The 20,175-nt window shown below is 40.2% G+C and overlaps 3 protein-coding genes across 4 annotated transcripts; all 3 read right to left on the reverse strand.

The window, feature by feature from the left end:
• Positions 1 to 184: 184 nt before the first annotated feature.
• LOC144079949 (extracellular matrix protein 2) lies at positions 185 to 7,632 on the reverse strand. The gene is made up of 10 exons (XM_077608324.1): positions 7,540 to 7,632; positions 7,324 to 7,466; positions 6,134 to 6,373; positions 5,808 to 6,048; positions 5,543 to 5,658; positions 4,505 to 4,637; positions 4,261 to 4,418; positions 4,039 to 4,178; positions 623 to 949; positions 185 to 480 (listed from the first exon to the last, which is right to left on the reverse strand). Exons 1-10 carry the CDS (start codon positions 7,574 to 7,576, stop codon positions 303 to 305), a joined length of 1,713 nt encoding a protein of 570 aa, XP_077464450.1. The 5' UTR covers positions 7,577 to 7,632; the 3' UTR covers positions 185 to 302.
• Positions 7,633 to 9,410: 1,778 nt separating this feature from the next.
• Positions 9,411 to 15,894, reverse strand: tktb (transketolase b). Its single transcript, XM_077608395.1, has 14 exons — positions 15,691 to 15,894; positions 13,829 to 13,946; positions 13,626 to 13,739; positions 12,991 to 13,088; positions 12,472 to 12,663; positions 11,819 to 11,946; positions 11,527 to 11,723; positions 11,202 to 11,366; positions 10,861 to 11,022; positions 10,663 to 10,788; positions 10,514 to 10,597; positions 10,328 to 10,424; positions 10,086 to 10,205; positions 9,411 to 10,010 (listed from the first exon to the last, which is right to left on the reverse strand). Exons 1-14 carry the CDS (start codon positions 15,795 to 15,797, stop codon positions 9,838 to 9,840), a joined length of 1,881 nt encoding a protein of 626 aa, XP_077464521.1. The 5' UTR covers positions 15,798 to 15,894; the 3' UTR covers positions 9,411 to 9,837.
• Positions 15,895 to 16,924: 1,030 nt separating this feature from the next.
• lrrc23 (leucine rich repeat containing 23) lies at positions 16,925 to 20,116 on the reverse strand. 2 transcript variants are annotated; one of them, XM_077599623.1, is made up of 8 exons: positions 19,906 to 20,116; positions 18,914 to 19,017; positions 18,717 to 18,837; positions 18,260 to 18,401; positions 18,040 to 18,170; positions 17,821 to 17,957; positions 17,553 to 17,754; positions 16,925 to 17,464 (listed from the first exon to the last, which is right to left on the reverse strand). In XM_077599623.1, exons 1-8 carry the CDS (start codon positions 19,978 to 19,980, stop codon positions 17,441 to 17,443), a joined length of 936 nt encoding a protein of 311 aa, XP_077455749.1. In that variant the 5' UTR covers positions 19,981 to 20,116; the 3' UTR covers positions 16,925 to 17,440. The 2 variants fall into 2 exon arrangements, with proteins under 2 accessions (XP_077455749.1, XP_077455739.1); XM_077599613.1 differs by having other exon boundaries at positions 17,553 to 17,757.
• Between the last annotated feature and the right edge of the window lie 59 nt (positions 20,117 to 20,175).

Raw genomic sequence — 20,175 nt, forward strand, 5'->3', positions numbered from 1 at the left:
TCTTTCCTGCTCACTGAAACAGAAGGGGAAAAAAATGGATGTATTGCAACATGAAGATAAAATCTGAAGGGGATACACATTGCGACATCCTCTATTGATCAGAATGAAGATGACTAAAAACACATTTTAATTTGTTCATCAACAATTTGATAGCAAAACAATTCCTTCTTTTTAGTATAGCACATCAAGAGCATTGTTTGTTTTGGGCATTGTAATTTGTTGTCTTGAGCAGATTACACTGAAATTGTTCAGTCCTAATGTCTGTAACTTCATACTAAATTTTAGTGACATCATGCAGATGTCTAGATTTCTGGAAAATTCTCCCTTTGAGGATAGATAACAAGTCCATTCGTGTCTGTCAAACAAGTGAAGGCATTAGCTGGAATCTTCTCTATCACCAACAGGTTATTTTCTAAGTGAACTGAAGCCAAGGTGGATCCAGAATTACGGGGATGGCACACTTCCCACCGTCTCACCAGCCTGAAAACACAAGAGAGAAAGATACTAAAGCATGTCACAAATATCAATCTGAATAAACTTTTTTGACTTTTTTGGCTGTCCGAGTGGATGATCCTGCATATACAGTTGCAGATAAAGGGTAAGACAAATTGATGCAACCCACCTGATATAATTCTTGTCCAACCTCAATACTTGCAGGTTCTTAAACTGTCGAACCCAATGAGGAACTTCCCCGAGCTGGTTGTCGTCCAATAGGAGCTCGACAAGCGAGCGGAACATTCCGACAAAAGACCCCCGCTCAATTCCCTCATTCCTCAAGACATTGTGAGATAGACAAAGTGACTGCAGGCCAGGTCGCAGGTGACGAAATGTGAGGCCGGGAATGTGACTGATGTTGTTATGTTCAAGGTTCAGTTTTAGGAGACGGCGGGGCAGGTTCCAGGGGACAGATGTCAGATGATTGGAAGAGAGGTCCAACACTTCAAGTCTTCTGTGAAAAAAAAACAATCAAACAGTTGTCAGGAGGTTCCGACACTGTTCAGAGCTCCACATGGTATGTTTTAAGCATTGACAGTCACTTTTCCAACCCTCGGAATCGTTGCGCAGACACACAGACACATGTGCATGCACCCACAAACATAAACATAAAAACAAACATCCAGGTACAGTCCTGATTTGATCATTTATCTACTTAAAATAAGTTGAGTCTCTATAGCTGTTGCTGGATACTTTTCCTATTAACTGTTAACAGTAGGGGAGGCAGAAGACAAATAAAAACCCTCCCAGGCAAACCTGGGGACAATTTAGAATGTTCAACCTTGTACGACAACCATGCATGTTATTTTGGATGTGGGAGGAAACTGGAGGACCCGGAGAAAACTCGTGCAGGCATGGGGAGAACATAGAAACTCAGGACAATAAGGCCAAAGGCTGGGATCGAATCCTTGATCTCAGAACTATGAGGCAGGTGTTCAACGCAAACCCACCGTCAAGCCTCTACATCTATTTAATTACTCAATTACCTTTTACTCACACTCACAAACTCATTCATTTTACTTAAAGTTTTATTAAAGTATTATTATGTATTGATTTTTCAGAAGAGGCTCAATGAGGGTACCTGATGGGTATCAGTTCGGCTATGTATACATATATATATATTTTTTACATTTTGCCGGTTCAATTCATGACCATTTGTATGAGGGCAATGAACCTTGTGCCTCTGACTGCCTCGTGGCACATGATGTGCAAATATTGTCGTGGCTCCGTAGAAGCACATGTTGGAGACTAGGCAGCAAAATTCAAAAACACCAAAAATTGGAAAACCTCACACAAGTTAGTTGAAGGAAAGTTACTGCAGATTTTCTAAGATAGGAGCATAAGAACCACATTATTGACAAAGAGCCAACCAAGAGTGAACAAACATCGGAATCTAAATGCACACAGGCTAATGACAGGACAAGAAACAGTTCGAGAAGACGCCCGGAAAAAGAAGGGGAAAAAAACGATTGGCTGACGCAAGAGGAGCAGAGCTGACAAGACTAGGAGGCCATGAAAAAAAAATGCAGACCAAGACAGTCAGACAGAAAAACCAAACAGAACCAAACTCAAAGTACGTCAAGTATTTTAGCAACACGGTGTATCGTATTTTAAACTCAACAGTGCCTTGCATCGTGTGTTTTTCCCTTTTGTTGTTAAAAATGTTTGTGGTAATATAAACTAATATTTTGAACCTTTCTTAATGCATATTTTGCTGTTCATATCAAAGCCAAAAGGTTTTTTTACTAGCAAGTAAGGAAATGTTTAAAATCAAACTCTCTATTTTAAACATGGACTTGAGGATTCCTGGCATATATTGATTTTGTGGCAGACTCAATGTCTCATGTCTTATTTTTTACTTTGTAGAATATATAATTAAGTAGGAAGCAAATTCTAATGGATGCAGCCTGCATAAATGTTAAAAACACTTGTCAAGTAAGTTCACAGATTTGTTTCTAAATAAATGATACACGTTTTAAGATAATTGCTGAAAACAGCACAAAGACTAAGAAGTTGTCATACTTCATTTTGGCTATGTATAGCGAGCGTTAGAGTCTCTTTTTCAGAGGACGGTGGTGTGGTAATGCACTTGGTCCGCAGCTAAGTATAGGATCAGAACTTTAATTACATCAGCAGCACAATTGTGAAATGTAGTTAGCTCAATATCTATGCTTACAACGTTATCCTTTGGATACCCAGCGTGATAGCATATAGTTTTGCACTTCAAAGATGTTTTTACAATATACTATGTACATATAAGCTATGTGCACAAAAGGGATGGAGTAATTATATCCAAGGGTTATATTTTATTGAAATTTGACAGTTGAGAACTACTGTATACCAAATTAAGGCACATCTGGATTTTGTGCAATATTGACAGTTCATTTTATGTTATTCAAATTTTGTCGCTTGGCTACGTAACCTACACTCTTTGTGGTGTTAAATCTAGATGACATTTTTATTTACAATGAATGACATTGTACATATTTTTCATATCTTTTTGTATAATCAATATAATCAACAATCTCTTTTTTAAAATGCTTGACTGTTGTTGTTTTTTGCTGTTTCAGTTTTGCACGCTCATCTCTCCCAGAAGCTCCTACTGTGGTTCAGAAAATTCCCAGGAGAAAACCCACAGGAATTAACTATATTTATAGACAACTAACTCTCCCTCACACACACTCATACATACACACACACGCACGCGCACGCACGCACGCACGCACGCACGCACGCACGCACACACGCACACACGCACACACGCACACACGCACACACGCACACACGCACACACGCACACACGCACACACGCACACACACACATACGTGCACACCAATTGCACAAGGGTACTCATTTCTGCACACGTGGTCAGCGTTCAGCATGAGAATCTGTCACCGTGCGTGCGCAAGGGAAAGAAGATAGGAACATAATTCATAATGACTGACTCTGATGATGGGAATATACCAAAGGAACTAACGTGAGCACTAATTTGTATTTTGGCATGTGTGCGTGCAAATGTGTGAGTGTGTTTATGCGTCTACGCAAAATTTATTGAGACTGAGGTCAAGGATAAATGTGAACTGTCAGTGAATATTTCTTTAGATGGAAGTTTATCTCCCGCAAGTTTCAACCGCTATCAGACATGAATCAAAATACATGCCGTATTTAATACTGGCATACCTCCCTTTGTTTGACGCAAGAACAAAAGTATGTTGTATCGTATAAAAGTGCTCTAGTATAGTAAATCATCCCAACCACTTGGGTGCAGTGCCTAAATATCTTTAGGTGTGTCATGGCAAATTATACAGCCTGCCATATTTGGCCTGAAAAGGATCAGTGATGTACTAGAAATTACGTATATCAGGGTTTTTAAAAAAAATCTTTTTATCCCAGCCACATACAGTGACTGAATGAACATTTAAATGCACTAACACAAGATGACTGAAGGTCGAGTTACCTTTTTGGATTTGTCTAATGTAAAAGTATTTGCCGTAACTTATCAAAGGTTGAGAAAGCCTGGAGATGTGATTTGATGGACATACCTGATCCGGTTCCAGACATCTTGGGCAATGCCCTCGTTACTCAGGAGGTTGTGACTCAGGTCGAGCGTTTTCAAATGACTGCAACCCCTCAGGGCCTCCGCTGTCATCTTCTCTATTCGATTTTCCTCCATATCTAAGGTCTAGTGGGTTGGAGGGGGGAGGGGTGTTGGATGAACTTTTGGAAAAGGAAAAGTACTATGTGTTGTCATGCAATCAGCGCACCTGCAGGGAGCGGGGAAGACCCCGCGGGAGCGATCGGAAATGGTTATTCTCCAGTTTGAGGTGGAGAAGCCTCTTGAGTGGTTTGAATGCTTGAGGTGACACAGCAGCATCATGGAGACCGTTCCCTTCCAGTTCCAGGATTAACAGGTTGTTCGTACCTGAAGCCAGTAACCCTGTCATTCTCAACTCGAGTTGACATATAGTGACTTTCTTCTTCTTGAACGTACAGAAAGAGAATGTCTACCTGTGAAAGAATGCAAGGAGAGGGAGTGGAGTTGGTTGGCGTTGAGGCTCAGTTCTTCAAGGGATGGCGGCAGTGTCGGGATCATCGTGAGTTGGTTTCCATCTAAGTTCAGCTTCTTAAGAGAGGTCAAGTTCTAAAGAGCACACATCAAAAAAGAGCAAAGAAATGGGTAAAAGCGCAAAATAGATGCTTGTCTTAAACTCCATCATTTTCATCCCGAAGATGGAATTACAGAGTTCAAAGAAATGAGCATCGTGAAAGAAGGCCAAAGAACTCTGCGCAAGTCTTGTATATCATCTATCATGTTGTATTTTTGGTACAGCCTATCAATGTGGCGTTGAGCGAAAGCCGCTGTGGTTGATGCGTGTCATCTAAAAGCTGTGGACTGGATCCCTTGCAGGGTCCCTGCAGCCAGTCCATCAGTCCTCTATCATTACTGCGATGTGAGGGAGGGGGGGCTCCCCTAAAAATAATTCCCTTTCCTCCATGTCATTGGCCGCAGCTGTTTTTCAACAGATCCGTGCGGCCAATCACGGCAAGGTTGCTTTCTACTGTGGTGCGTAATGATTGGTCGGAGCGCAGTAGGCCGCTTCAGCGCGGTCAAGATCTTTGTGTGCGTTTGGCCTGTGGTCCATTTGAGGTTAGACCAAAGGTTATTCTTAGAAAAGATGAGTTAATGCGATTCCCAGCATTCACTCTCAAATTATTTTAATGATACAGGATTAAGTCTGCCTTTGATTTTAATTAAACGCAAGGGCCTTTTAGATTTTGACATCAAACTTACTTTTTTGTAAGTAGATGCCAATCCTATGCTGAAATAACTTCATCACAACGCCGTATGTGTTAGCTTCCTTTTGGTGTGGTTTGAAAACGACCATTTATTGCCCTTGGCTTCAATAGGCTCTAATTCTATGGGAAGTGGTGGACAGAGACATCATCACTTGCCTCCTTCTGACATTTTAGCCACGTGGTACAGGGACATTTTTGGTGGGTGGACTATTTTGACTGGAAAGATGCGGAGGTGAAACGGTGACTCACAGACAGTGGGTTTTGGCTGAATGATTCATCAGTCAGTTGGTTTTTACTAAGGTCCAGGTCTTCCAGGTTTGGCAGGCCAGAGAAAACATCTTGAGGAATGGCTTGGATGAAGTTCTCTTGGTGAAACAAAGATGAAGGACAATGAGCACATGGATGGAGGATGTATAGTAGTTAAGCCAAAAACTGACGAAAAGAATGTGCAATGTGCATTCAGGTAACTGCACAGGGTAGTCTCACGATACTTTTGTCATTTAAAGCGACACACCTGCCACATCCAACTTCGTGACCTCCAGGTTGTAAATGATTGGCAGGTGAGTCATGCTGACATCCCTGCAGCTGATTTCACTCGCATCAGTGAGACACTGGCCAATGGGAGACTCTGGTGAACTGCTTTTGCTTTCAGTCTGGGGGCCTGGAACTTGACTGGTCTCTTCTTCTCCCCCCTCCGCCTCACCATCCTCCTGTTTCTCTTCTTCTGCTACTTCTTCCTCCTCCTCCTCCTCTTCCTGACATGAACAAATGGAGAACAGTCAATCTGTATCCTTACCTCCCATTCAGCATGTACCACAGCTTCATTCAATAAGTTTGAACCTCTTCTTCCTCCTCCTCTTCTTCTTCCTCATTGTCATCATCGTCGTCGTCATCATCGTCGTCGTCGTCATCGTCGTCATCATCATCATCATCGTCCTCCTCCTTCCCCTGTGCTTTCTCTTGATCCAAAAGCTGCTTCTTCTCACCATGAAGCTTCTTCAGTAAAGCCATTAAGGTACTGCTCTCATCTTCTCCTTTCTTGATGATCCTCCAACCCGCTAGAGGTCGCCCCAAACCTGCCTTATAATAAAGCAGGCTTTCTCAATATATTGACTGAGTCAAGGTGCAATTAGAACATTCCCAAGCAGACACACAGACAAACAAAAATGGCATTAAATCATTCCAGATGGGGCCAATTTCTGTCTTCTCAACATTCATTTGTTGTCTAAATTAGTAATCCTGTCTGTAGCAGTGTTAAAGTCATCCCTAGATATTATATGTACCAAATAGATTTGGACCCCCCATTTGAATAGCTTACAGTCTATGACCAATGTATTTATAACAATTTCAACATATTAAATTAATAGTAATTTAAAAGACAAAAAAATCAACATGTCTCTCTTTCAAATTACTTTTCTTTTTTTTGTTTTATCACCAGCATATTAAAGATAATACAAATTAAGTACTAAAACTATTTTTCTGTGCATTTATGGAATCCTGTTACTAAAAAAAAAATCAGCTATCTAGAACAGTGGTTCTCCTACTTTTTATACCAATTACACAACACAATTAAGCGAGATTTTTGTTTTATTTCTTTGTTTTAGTTGCATGCAAAGCTCTTATGAGGAGAAAAAAGTACAATACAATATGAAATATATATTCTGCCATCTAGTGGAAAATATCGGTATAGATTGACCGTCACTCCTTATGTCACTGGCATAGAAGGATGAAGATTGACCAATATTTGTGGCAAATAATCATTCCAAAAGCTTGGGCTGATTCAAATCCAGTACAAAAATAGCAAGCCATATGTGGTTGTATAGTCAAAAGATGTTACTAGCCAGTACGTCTATACACATTCCAAATTCTGAAGTATTGAATCGAATTAAATTGAATAGAAGGCATTTATTGTCATTACGCAAGTGCAATGAGAATTGAAGCTTCACCATAAAGTGCAGACAAATAAGTTTAGTCCTAGAAAGATTTACCCATATACAATCAAAATAAAGTGAAGTAAAAGAATGTCTTACTATTCTGTAGGCAAAGGAGTCCACTTTAGCTGCATGTTTCCGCATCCACCAGGCCCCTCGCCTTTTTCGATCAGTCTTCTCGATTTGGGGCTCCTGGTGCTGCTCTTCTTTTTGTAGCAGGTGGCTGCGTCCTCTTTCCTTATCTTGGTAAAAAAAATCTGTTGTTTTTAATCATTTTAACTCATTAGTTGTAATCGTACTGAACAATAATCTTACCTGTGTGTAAAGACACACCCGTATCTTGTAATTTCATCCATTTGTGAATTCCAAGTTCTTCAGATGCTGTTCTTTCTAATTCAAGTGAATGGGTTTGCAGCTCTACATCTTTGTCATGTGACATGCATTGTCCATATAATAAAGTGCCGCTCAAACAAATTAGCACTATCCATGACTGTGGTGGCATTTTCCCCTCTATTCCACTTAAGCAGAAGTTTAAAAAAAGACAAAAATGAATATATATTTTTTCCCAGAGTGTGAGATGATGGATGCAGCAGGTAAAACTCTCTCTTTGCTCTGGTTCCCTCTGAAGCAGTCTTCCGAACTCAATGACGGTTGCATGTACAAGAGAACAAGATTGGAAGGAGTAGACCAATTTGTATTTGGAGAAGAAAAAAAAAAAAAATCTCACATTGTTAATAGAAGCCCATGTCCAACCAAGCAAGATATACCCAGACCCGCCCTACTCCCCCTCATCTCCCCTTCTTCCCAAATGTCTGCCGAACACTTGCTAAAAGCACACAGATTTAAGAAATACAGTACTACGTTGCTACTGAGAATTATTTATCCATTACATCATTTGGTATAACACTTGGACAAGCAATGTTGTGTTTTCCATCTGGATATTGACATACAAGGTGTGCAGTCTGCTTGTATTGGTTCTTTTCCCAGAAGAGGTGGTGGTGTATGCACGGGTGTGTGTATTGGTGAGGTCAGGCCAGAGTCAACCTTGTTTGGGCAAGCCGCACTGACAACCAAGTATGAAACCAAACACGACTATGTCGAAATGAACGAGACAATCTTTATGTTCCTAAGACATGTACGGTATTTGCGTGCTCATAATTTAACCGAGTGCTGAATTAACTCTTCATATTGGGCAGGTGTTAACAGCTAGGTACTCTTACTATGCATTGACACCCACCCACAGGCCATATACTCCCCCAAATGTGTGAACCAAAATGGCACATAGATTGTTAACATTTGTGGGGGAAAAAAATACATTTACCTAGGACATGTGGCGGACACAAATGGGAAAAATCAGGGGTAGTAGAGGGGGGAGTGTCATTACAAGGGCAGTAAACAGAGATTTATACAGCCCCACTGACCAAATGGCACATGAATGACTTAACCACAAGTGGATGGAGAAAACATTTGGGTCTTTGGGGAAGGGGCTAAGTCAGAGTTGCTTGAAAAGCAATTTTAATGCAAAATAAGATTCGGTTTCAAGTGTTATCAGTCATTCAAAATGGGACCGGATTAAACGGTGTTAAAATTTGTATAAAGTTGATTTATTTGTCTAACTTTAGAGCCCAGCAAAAATTATTGATCGGACTGCATTTTTCAAGAACAGTGAAGAATATAGACCAATATTAAATTGGCGGGTCAATTTATGTAAAGTTGGAAATCAAAAGTTAAGGTTTGGAACTGTGGTTCTGACAGTTATTTTAAAAAAAAAACCAAAGGGAGGCAGTGTCTTCAAATTTTAAGACAGCCTGTATTTCTTTTCTTACTTGGTATAAAATTTTCCCATTTCATGCAAATGTTTTGTAAACTTTACAAACATCTAAAAATTGCTACAATATGTTAATTTTAAATGTTTAATTTTTGTGTGGCTTACAGGGCAAAATCAGAAAGTTATTTCATCGGTGTACTATATGCATACTTTATTCAACCCATGACTCTGTACGACCAACCGTAAAACTGCGACAAACTAGCTGTCCAACTCTATAGGTATGCTTTGTTTTTGTTTTTTTATAAACATTTACTACCTAGTCTTTTTGACGTAACATCTATTCCATCTTCAAGAGGCAAAAGCTTCCACGATTCATATTTGAGAGCTGTAAACAAATTCAATTCAATTGCATTTGAACTTGGGTTGATCATGTTTAATTGAGCGCATTAAAACATCAGTAACATCACTTAAACAATGAATTGACTAAGGATGAACTCTGTTAAGACAATTGCCAGCCAGCCAAGTTACTGTATGAAACACATGGAATGTGCAAGGGATGAATGCAACTTTGTTGTATCATCTCAAATTTGCATTGAGAACTATCATTTCAAAAACTGTGTTAGGCAAACCAATTATTTGGATCTACAGGAATGTGTGAAGACAAAAATAACCGTATACTGGACCATCTCACTGTACCTCCCAATTTTGTCTGCAAAGAATAACATTGTTGCTAAACAAACCAACCAACTCTAGAAACTTTTTGGCTACAATTAAACACCTAAGAAACTACCAAATAAATTGGGTGAAAAGGTGAGGATGAGCATTAAGCTGAAGAAGTTGCAGCCTTAGTTGGCAAATGTCTGGCGGACAGTTTGGGCGATATGCTTCGCGCTGATGCCGTAGAGGTCCAAAAGCTCTTGCGGCTGTCCGCTCCGTGGAACACCGGTGACAGCCAGCCGGGTTACCACAATACCCCGTTCCTGGCCAACCGCTGACAACACTGCCTCACCGAGACCACCTTGGAGACCGACCGGATGGAGTGTGAGAAACCAAAAATTTGACCCAGACAGAAGCAAAGACAATTAACACTCACCCTCCTTGTAGTGGTCCTCCACTGTAATGATCTGTCCTCCGGTAGCTTTTGCACAGGCCAAAATAGTGTCCACATCCAAAGGCTTGATAGTAAACGGGTCAATGACACGGATGTTTTTCCCTAAATATGGAGGATATTAAATTAATCAGGGCCTTTCTTTGTTGATAGTTTTAATGATCACTCGTTGGATATATGGCCATCACATTTCGACCCAGAACCACAAGAGGACAGTATAATTTTACCTTCACAAGCTAGTATGTCAGCAGCACCCAGAGCCTCATGCAAGGTGACACCTGCTCCAATCACAGTCACCAGATCATTGGCAGACTGGCGCACAACCTAGTGACAGCAAAGTTGTTGTTATTTTTTTTACCCCCCCAATGTGCCACTCACAAACTTCCTTTGACTTTACAAGGACGAGTATTTACCTTGGCAACCCCAATCTCAAACTTCTCATCTCCAGAATATAAGACAGCAGTATCAGGCCTGCTGGTACGGATGAAACAGATGCCCTGAGGAAACCAATTAAAAGGTTAAATGGTGTTTTAGGATAGGAAAAGAGGACATTGCAATCCACCTTTTTGTTTGCTGCTAGCTCTACAGCTCTTTCAGTGGATACTGCATCACTGGGGTAAAACACAGTACATGTTGGGATGGCACGGAACATTGCCAGGTCCTCGAGCGCCATCTGAGAAGGACCGTCCTCACCTACAATAGCAACAATCGTTTATTTTTTTTATTTAGTCAAACCAAGCAAGCGGACTCATCATGTAACCTCACCAATAGAGACACCACAGTGAGAGCCGACCAAATTGACATCGGACTGAGAGATGGCACCCATTCGGATCTGGTCATATGCACGGGACATGAAGGCGGCAAAAGTGCTGGCAAAGGCCACAGTGCGTTCCCGACATGCACAACCAATAGCTATCCCCACCTGCAGAAGGTAGGCAAAGAAAATACAATCTGGATCTTCTAAAAAATAATAACAGATTAGATTCATTTGGATTATGGTAAAGGTGTTAATCTATCATTCAAAACTAAACCACTGACAAATGAAACACTGCGAAAGGGAACACGAGATTTCAATATTTGCCTCAAGAGTTCTAATCTCACCATGTTCTGTTCAGCAATGAAACATTCAATAAAACGATCTGGGAAAGCTTTCCTGAAGGTGTCAGAGAACGTGGAGTTCTTGGTGTCTCCATCGAGGGCCACCACTCTATTGCTCGCCTGCCCCAGTTTGGCCAGCGCTACACCGTACGCACGCCTTGTTGCCATCTGCAAGAGAGCAAAACAAATATTTAACCCATTGGGCAGCATAATTAGAGAAAAACATTTTTTACTTGAAACAAGTAGATTCTGTTTCCACAGTTGCATTTCCCCTTCCATGGAAACTTAAAAAGAACCAAAAGGAAAATTGAAACCGATGTTGACATACCTTTTCACCCTTTTTGTATTGTGGGGGTGAGGCCAAGGCAATTAATCCCAAATCTGCAGGTGCTGCATCTTCATTGGGCATCTTGACAGACAAGGTATTCTTGGGGAATTTGATTTGGTCCTTAAGGTCGTGCAACAGTCCATCCACCATGTCTTTTGGGATGGGCTTTCCATGCCAGTTAAGCTTATCCTCGATGCCTTTAAAGTAAAAAAAAAAAAGTTTTTAAAAATTCCCAATTTAGATTTTAAATTTGGAGACTCATTGAATGCCCGCTACATGAAGAACCACCTACCTTTGAGACCTTTTCCCTTAAATGTCTTGGCAACAATGCACGTGGGTTGGCCTGTAAATTTTTGAGCTTTTGTGAATGCTTCGCAGAGTTGCTCCACACTATGTCCATCCACAACATAGGTGTTCCATCTAAAACAACAACAAAAAACATTGACCAATATTCAAATCTAACAGTACCTATTTATTCTATGTACATCCACAAAACTGTAAAAAAAAATATTAATGAAAAAAAAATACATCCTTGAAGCTGTACAATGCCCCAATTCTTTATATTATACGCGCTCGTTAAAATTGAAGCACTACAATCTACAAGCCTCCCGATATTCATATACACTATTGAAGTGCTTGTTCTTCTGCCTCAATCACAAAATCTGGTTGAATTCCACAATGTGAGTGTACTGCAACAGTGAAACAAGTTCACATTTACTTGAGTGGCAACATTGTGTTCACCAGTAAGCAAATCACATGTTTGGGCTTGTCAAGTTTGTGCTTTATGAACAGCTTGAGCCAATCATTTAAAAAAAAATAATAAACTATAAAGGGAATTAATACTGATTTACCACTTGAATTTAATTTTAGCAAGTTCAACTACTAAGATTTTAATCTTCAAATCGGGAATCTAATGCTAGTTTGGTTAATGCTATATCCACAAACCCAAAGGCTTCACAACGCTTCCTATAGGTGTCCACTTCATGCTGGAGAGGCGCAGGATCACTCTGACCGAGCCGATTGACATCCATGATGGCCACCAGGTTGTCAAGTTTGTAGAAGGACGCAAAGGCCATGGCTTCCCACACGGAACCCTCAGAACATTCTCCATCTCCCATCAGGCAGTACACACGGTAACTAAATCAAATAATAAAAGTTAATTATTAAGTAAAACCACTATTTTTATCCCCATGCCCATAATTTTAAATGTCAATGCAGGAATTCAGTTTAAAGCATGTACTTCAGTAGAAAGCCCTAATAAAGGAATTTAACCAAAAAAATAATAATTACTTGCTCACTATGCGCTGCATGGAAAAAAAAATCTACGAGGCTTCAAATATATTTTTTAATAATCAAAACATTGATGGCTGAAGTACCTACATTACAGAAGGAATGTTCAGAACATCAAATTGGTTCCTTACAGAATCCTTTGACAATTCAAAATCAGGTCAGAAATACAGTCACCTGGATTTGTCGAAATATTTGCCAGTGTATGCCATCCCACAAGAAGCGCCAAGACCCTGACCAAGAGATCCACTTGCCACATCAACAAAGGCCAATTTCTGGATAATAGAAAAGAAAACAAATAAATCAAAGTCCATCTGAAATCATGTGTAGTGTAATGAAAATACAATGATGTAGAGCAGGGGTGTCAGACTCGGGTTGGTTCGCGGGCTGCTTTAACGTCAACTTGATTTCACGTGGGCCGGACCATTTTAGATATAATATTTAGAATTTTTTTATATAACTGGATTAAAAGAACTGGATTAAAAGCCCTGAATATTCATTTTTTAGAGATCTAAAACAATGTTTGTTTTAACTTTTTTTTTTTTTTTTATATATTTTTAGGTTTTACAAAATGATTTTTGAACTAAAAACACAGAAAAAAATGATTAAAAAATTACAATTATTGATTTAAAAGGGGGAATATCAGGAAATGTAATATACATCTATACTCTTCATTTTAATTTGATCCTAAAACAGAGAGTCGGGACTCATCATTTACTTTCCCGGGCCACACAAAATGATGTGGCGGGCCAGATTTGGCCCCCGGGCCACCACTTTGACACGTGATGTAGAGCATGGTACACTTGTCTTACTGGGGTGGGGTGTCCCTCCAAGTCACTGTCGAGCTTGCGCAGGTTGAGCAGCTCAGACTCTTTCACAAAACCGGCCTCGGCCCAGGCAGCATACAAAACAGGTGCAGCATGACCCTTGAAAGAGAGAAGCGGGTACATCAATGAATGTTCTAACACATGTACATATAATGCAGACCCCCCAAAAAACAAGATAACTCAAAAACCTTTGACAGCACAAAGCGGTCATTGCACTGGTTGCGAGGGTCGGTAGGTTTGTAACGCATGGTGTGAAAGAAGAGCACAGACATGATCTCCGCTGCGCTGCAGCACGATGTAGGGTGGCTGAAGTGGGAGACAAATATGATAATCTTAATATACTCTTCAGAAACTGCTTTGACATTACACAAAACGTGCAAGTTACAAAAAAATGGATGCTTTTGGAAGTGGTGCAGTAAATCAAACTATTGTTTGAACATGTTAGATTATGTTCAGCAAGAACATTTGAGGGGAGCACTTCAGTTATTTAAAAAATAATCATTGAGCAGCCCTTAGTATTTTGTGAGAACACCACCACTAAGTTACCAAAGTTGTTAAATTGTCAGTTTTCACTCTGGACCTCAAAGAATTAACACATGCAAATTTAGGTAACTGTTGGATGCTGAAATTGTGGTGACTATCGAAATCATTTTGAAATCCTCTGTACTCAACGGCACCTCAGCTTCCCTGTGTGCGTTGCAATCCAAATGGCATCACTTCAGACAAACTTGCAACATGCCATAATAATCTTTATTATCACTCTCCTATTATTCAGTAAACAGAATCCATTTACCAACTGTGGTTTTGCCGAGCGGTGACCTGGTGGAAAAGGGGCAATTAAAAGCATTGCCTTAAAAAAGGAACAAAAACTACAGAGGATGAAATAGAAGAATTGGGTTCAATTGTCAAAATGGAAAGAAGGTGGGTGGCATCTTCCAGCTGTGTAACTACAGATCTCAGTGCTCTATTGTTGAGAGCCAATTAACAGAGAAAGGCACGCCATTGTGACACCCGATAACCCTGTTTGATTTCATCATTTTTTTCCCCACCTATTAAAATCCTTGAATAGGAAAGAAAACACAATAAACATGGTTGAACAAGTGAACACCTTCTCATAACTGGGATGTTGCAGTGAAAAGTCACATTTGAACAAGGACAGACTTATCCACCAGTTTGATCAGACCATACTGGACTTCACTTACAGCCATTAAAACCAGTCAGTTCTAGAACATTGGGGATGATCATACATGTACAGTAAGGAAACGAGTGTTTGACAACAAGGAAATAGTGCATGGCCAACAAAACCTGTTTTAGGTGACTTCCGAGAAGGAAGTACAGTAGTCAGATCCAATGACAAGGCTAGAGAACATTAGGGATGATCATATATGTACAGTGAGGAAACGAATGTTTGACAACAAGGAAATAGTGTATGGCCTACAAAACCTGTTTTAGGTGACTTCCAAAAAGTACAGTAGTCACATCCAACGGCAAGGCTTATTGGTGCTCTTGCATAATTGTGCGTTTCTCCCTTACCAAATGCCCCAAAAATAGCTTTGCTGGGGGTAAATAAGAAACTTTTAAGTGTTATTACTCAAGTGATCACTGGGGATAGAAAATTCAATAGCTAGCTTTTATTGCATTATCTTAAGTTACATCAAAAAGAGTATTGATTGCGGGATTTTGTCAGGGATTTTGACCACGCGAGGACCATAGCATATCGTTTTAACACATTGCTCCATTCCAGACGTCAAGGAAGCATGTGACCGATCAGGAGATGTATTCATTTGTTAGTTCAAGAAACACGAAGTACAGCTCAAGTAAGAGTTTCAACTCGACTAACACGGGACGGCCAGTTATACGGATAAAGATGGTATATATATGTTTTTATCTTTAGCAACTATTCCAACAATAACACGTGATTTTAACACGCCTACTAATCGACCTGCAGCACGTGCTACAAGGCCCCCAGATAGCCTCCTGACCATTAGCATGACACGGTGATTCGAATGCGACGTCAAAACAGTCCGATAAATCGATTTGAAAACTTTACCCAGAGTTGGAGGCGCATGTTGCCTGAATGGAGTGAATTCTCAGCCTGTTGGCGACATCTCTAAGCGCCTGCAGAGTTTCTTCGTTGGGTTTCTGGTAGTTGGCCATCTTCTCTGGTGATGCCTTCTTTGTGAGTGCAGGAGTTGCCTAAGAAATGTGTCACTTGGTGCTAATTTTATCACACGTCGTTTCACTGGTTTGGTGCTTGCCCACGACGACGAAGTCCCTTCAGTGGAGCAGGAACAAGGGGACGACGAACCGCAGAGCATTTAAGTCACTTCATAACTAAGCCTCACCTACTAAGCAAAGTGATTGGATGTTGTATGCGTCACTCACAAAGCGGAAGTAACTTTGGTCAACCAATGGAGGCTACGCACGAGAGAAGGCGGTACTTAGGGATGGTCGCAGGTTACTTCCGCCTCGCCAGTTTGAAGTGTACTTGACAACCAGAAAGAAAAAAAAGGTTATATCAGCCCACAACGAGTCTACTTTATGTCAGGTTTCTTGCCCGTAGAGTGCACCATTCGGCGGGTAAAGATGCACGAGTTAGTAACTTTTTGGCAGTATCAGCCAAATGTACACGATAACTTGTATGGAGGATGGATAAAGACAAGTCGTTCTATCTTGAAAAGCTTTGTCATTGCAAATAAAAGGCATGATTTAAGTGCCATTTCAGTAGTGCTTAAGCAACACATTCATCAAACTATTGATCTCTTGTACCGCTTATTCTCACTTGTGGGGGTGCTGGAGCCTATCCCAGCCAACCATGGACAGCAGGCGAGGACATGCCGAATTTGTTGCCAGCCAATCGCAGGGCACAATGAAACAGAACCACTTACGCTCACAATCGCAACGCCAGTGAGTGGGAATTGAACCCACGCTGCGTCTGGTGGAACAACCACTGCCGCATCAATTGGCCATCAAATCCATACATAAATACAAAATAAAAACAAATTGTGATATATTCAAATTGGCAGAAAGCATTGAGGTAAAAGCAGAAACCTCTGAGTGCTCCGCTCTTCTACATAAAAAGAAAATATCGGTTTTGAATGAAAATGAAAGGTGTTTATTAATATAATTATTTATTGTCAATGTTGCAAATCTGCAAAGCAGAAGAGTGCAATTTCTACCTTATTACGATACAAAAATGTGTAATCATGCGCTGAGCATGTTTATTCATATATTTGGCATGTAGTATCACGTGCTCAAAAGAAATGCTCATTAGCTAAAGAGAATAACTTTGTAAATCATCACATGAATAACAATTTTATTTAAAATTAGTACAAGGTCTAATTTTAAAGTAGCCCCAACAGCGACTCATAAGGTCTTTTGGTGCGACCAAACACCCGGTACCAATTTTTGATACTTGCGGTCTCAAGGAAACATGTACAATTTGCTGTTTTGAAATGACATGTTACTGTAGTATGATTGCACCCTGTTCTTGCAACACGGAAGATTCCAAAGTATCCAAATGACACCACAGTCGTTTGGATTAGAAATGCCATGTAGGGAAACCGAGCTCCGTTGCTCAACAGTTTCTTTAAGGATGCGGCTGGATGGCTGCCAATAAGGAAGCACCGTTAAAATCGCCTTGTCACTATGGAAAATGATGTTCATGGGAAAATAAATGCACACATTATTGTGCATTACACCACAATGTCGGCATGATGTAAAGGCAAGATTTCTACATCGGCAACCATTCCCAAACCAGTCTTTTCCAGGAAGTGCTGCAACTATTGCAAATGTTTGACTTAACCCGTTTCCTCTTTGAGTTCCTGTAATTATTAGACACATGACATTAAAAAAAAACAGTAATGATGCAATCGTTACCTGACAATACTGGAAAAACGTAAGATTGTTTACCTGAATTGTCTTCCACACCTCAGCCCGCTCCTCCAAGGAAACAGGCTCTTTATCAAGGCGCTCCAATTTAGGAATGAGCGTCAGGACGTACGGCCGGTAGTCTGTGGTTCCGTCCAGTGGATTTTCAGACAGAATAACCACTCGTAAAGTCTTTGACACGACTTCCAGCGCCCGCAGGCAGGTCTCATCTAAGAAGTCGTTGCTTCTGCGCGAGAGGAACATAAGCGTGTTGTTTCCTACGCTCCGTATTGTGGCATCGTTGCCATACCTGACATTGAGGTACTGAAGACACTTCATGTTGGCGCTAAGTCCATCAAGAGTACCAAGTTTGTTGCTGCGGAGATGGAGAGTCGTAAGGCTCTCTAATTTATCCAAGCCCTCTAGACTTGTAATCGAATTTTGGGCCTTAAATCCAGAGAAAAGAAAAAAACTGACCAAAGTGCAGACCATGCATTTTAGTCATCGTGCATCATGACTTGCGTTTTACCAGATACAATCGTTGTAGATTAGGAAGGTTGATTCCATTTGTTGAAGTCAAGCGGTTTCCTCTCAGCTCCAAAGTCCCCAGTTTAGAAAAAAGACAACTCTCCAGACCATTTAATCTCTCGATTCGGTTCCCTGCAGGAAAATTTAAGGACACGCGTGACATGCTGACGAGTTTCCGTGAACGGTCATGGCACTTTTTCAAATGAAATTATGAAGTCAACCTGAAAGATTTAGACTTTCCAAAGCTAGTCCAACAAGACCTTCCACCTCTGTGAGCCGATTTGCTGCCATACTCAGCCACTGCAGGTAAACCAGCTGAGAAAAGGTTTGCCCTTGGAAGCATGTTACATAATTCTTGTCCATCTAAGAATTGAAATGAGAAAAGTGGCTGATTTGTATTAATGTGATTAAAAAAACATTTACTTGAGTGTTGGAAATGTTTTAAATGTACTGTTCTTCAAAGAAAAATACAATGAACTGGACACAAAATGTAATGTACTACATTTTAAAAAGGTGAAACGGATTTTATACAAAGGAATTTGTTTAATTCAGTTTTAATATATTTTATGTTAAAGATGTATAGTATTTGATTCATACTTAAGTGATTATTTTGCATAGTGGTGGTAGGTTTAAATAAGGATCCCAAAGAACAAAAGAATTCTTCTTGATAAGACTTGCCTTGAGCCAAAGAAGCTGAGTGAGGGACGACAAGGGTGAAAGGTCTGAAATGCGGTTGTTGGACACGTCCATGAAGCGAAGGTGAACGTATTTGCCGATCGCGGCCATGTCACTGAGTCGCCTCAAGAGTACAAGCACAAAAAGGGAGATTCATGATTCAGCACGTTTTTTTAGGGATGGGAATTTTGCTCTCTTACTTGTCCTTTAAAACCACTTTAATGAACGCGTGTCTTAATCCATTTCCTGTTCGGCAGAGCAAAGACAGACCTGGGATTATGATATCTTGATCCAAGGGGCGAATCTGTGAATGAAAATGGTTTGAGGGATATAGACACTAGTATACTGCTCTCGGAGAAGCATTTATTGACAGTTTGTGGGATCAATCGGGGCCTCCCTCTGCAAACAACGCCACAGGATAGTTGGTGATGAAAATGATTTTGGTCAGATAGTGATGTGTGCCTGTGTTTATCAAGTTTGTCCACTTTCTGGAACCAGCAACAACCAGGTTTGATGGTTTTAAAAAAGGTGAAAAAAGGTAACTTTATTGATACATTTAGATTTCAGATTAAGATTTAGAAAAAAAGGTAACCTTATTGATACATTTTAATTTAAGATTGAGATGTAGAAAAAAAGGTAATTTTATTGATATATTTATAGTTAACATTAAGATTAACGTTTAGAAAAAAATGTAACAATTTATATTTTTATATTTAATATTAAGATTTAGTCTTGAAATTTGAATTTCACACTTATATTTACGTTTTAGATTTAGGACGTTTAATTTAGAAATAAACATTGTTGGAAATGTGCCCCCCATAAAAGTGACTAAAATGTTCGTACCATATTTTAAACACTGCGTGGCGCTAAATGTGAGAAAATGTGGCCGTCTTCTTAACCAAGCTTATCAAACGGCGTCCCATAGAATATACCTACCAAATTTCATTATGATTTGTTCGCGAATAATAGAGAATTAACAATTTTAGTGATTCCCGGCTCCAAAAGAACAAAGTATGCGAGAACTACAGACGGTCTAAAAAGAAAAAGAAAAAAAACACCCAAAGAACCCTCACAGCGACATTGGCTGGTTTGTTCCAGAACTGCCATTTTCATCAAATAATGACAATACCGTACTATCTGTACTTGTCAATGGACAATACTATTTAAATCCCACGAATGATTTGCGTGTTACCGCTATTGCTTCTTCGTCCTCGTCTTGGTTTTCTTCCCCGTTTTCCACATCCGACGACACATCTTCCTCGTCCATTTTGGTCAGTCATCTGCAAGTTTGGTTTTAGCCCGAGAGGAAATGTTAACTTTGGAGAAAAGATTTTCCGTCAAGGATAAAGACCGCTTTCCGAGGCAGGACGGCGAGTGTTGTCCATTGCCATGGAAACAGACTCCCGCAGAATGTGACGCGTCTGTCACGTCAGCGTTGGGGTTCTCACTTTGCATTATACCG

This window comes from Stigmatopora argus, chromosome 1 (genome assembly GCF_051989625.1).
Source record: "Stigmatopora argus isolate UIUO_Sarg chromosome 1, RoL_Sarg_1.0, whole genome shotgun sequence".
In the NCBI taxonomy this organism is placed as follows: domain Eukaryota; kingdom Metazoa; phylum Chordata; class Actinopteri; order Syngnathiformes; family Syngnathidae; genus Stigmatopora; species Stigmatopora argus.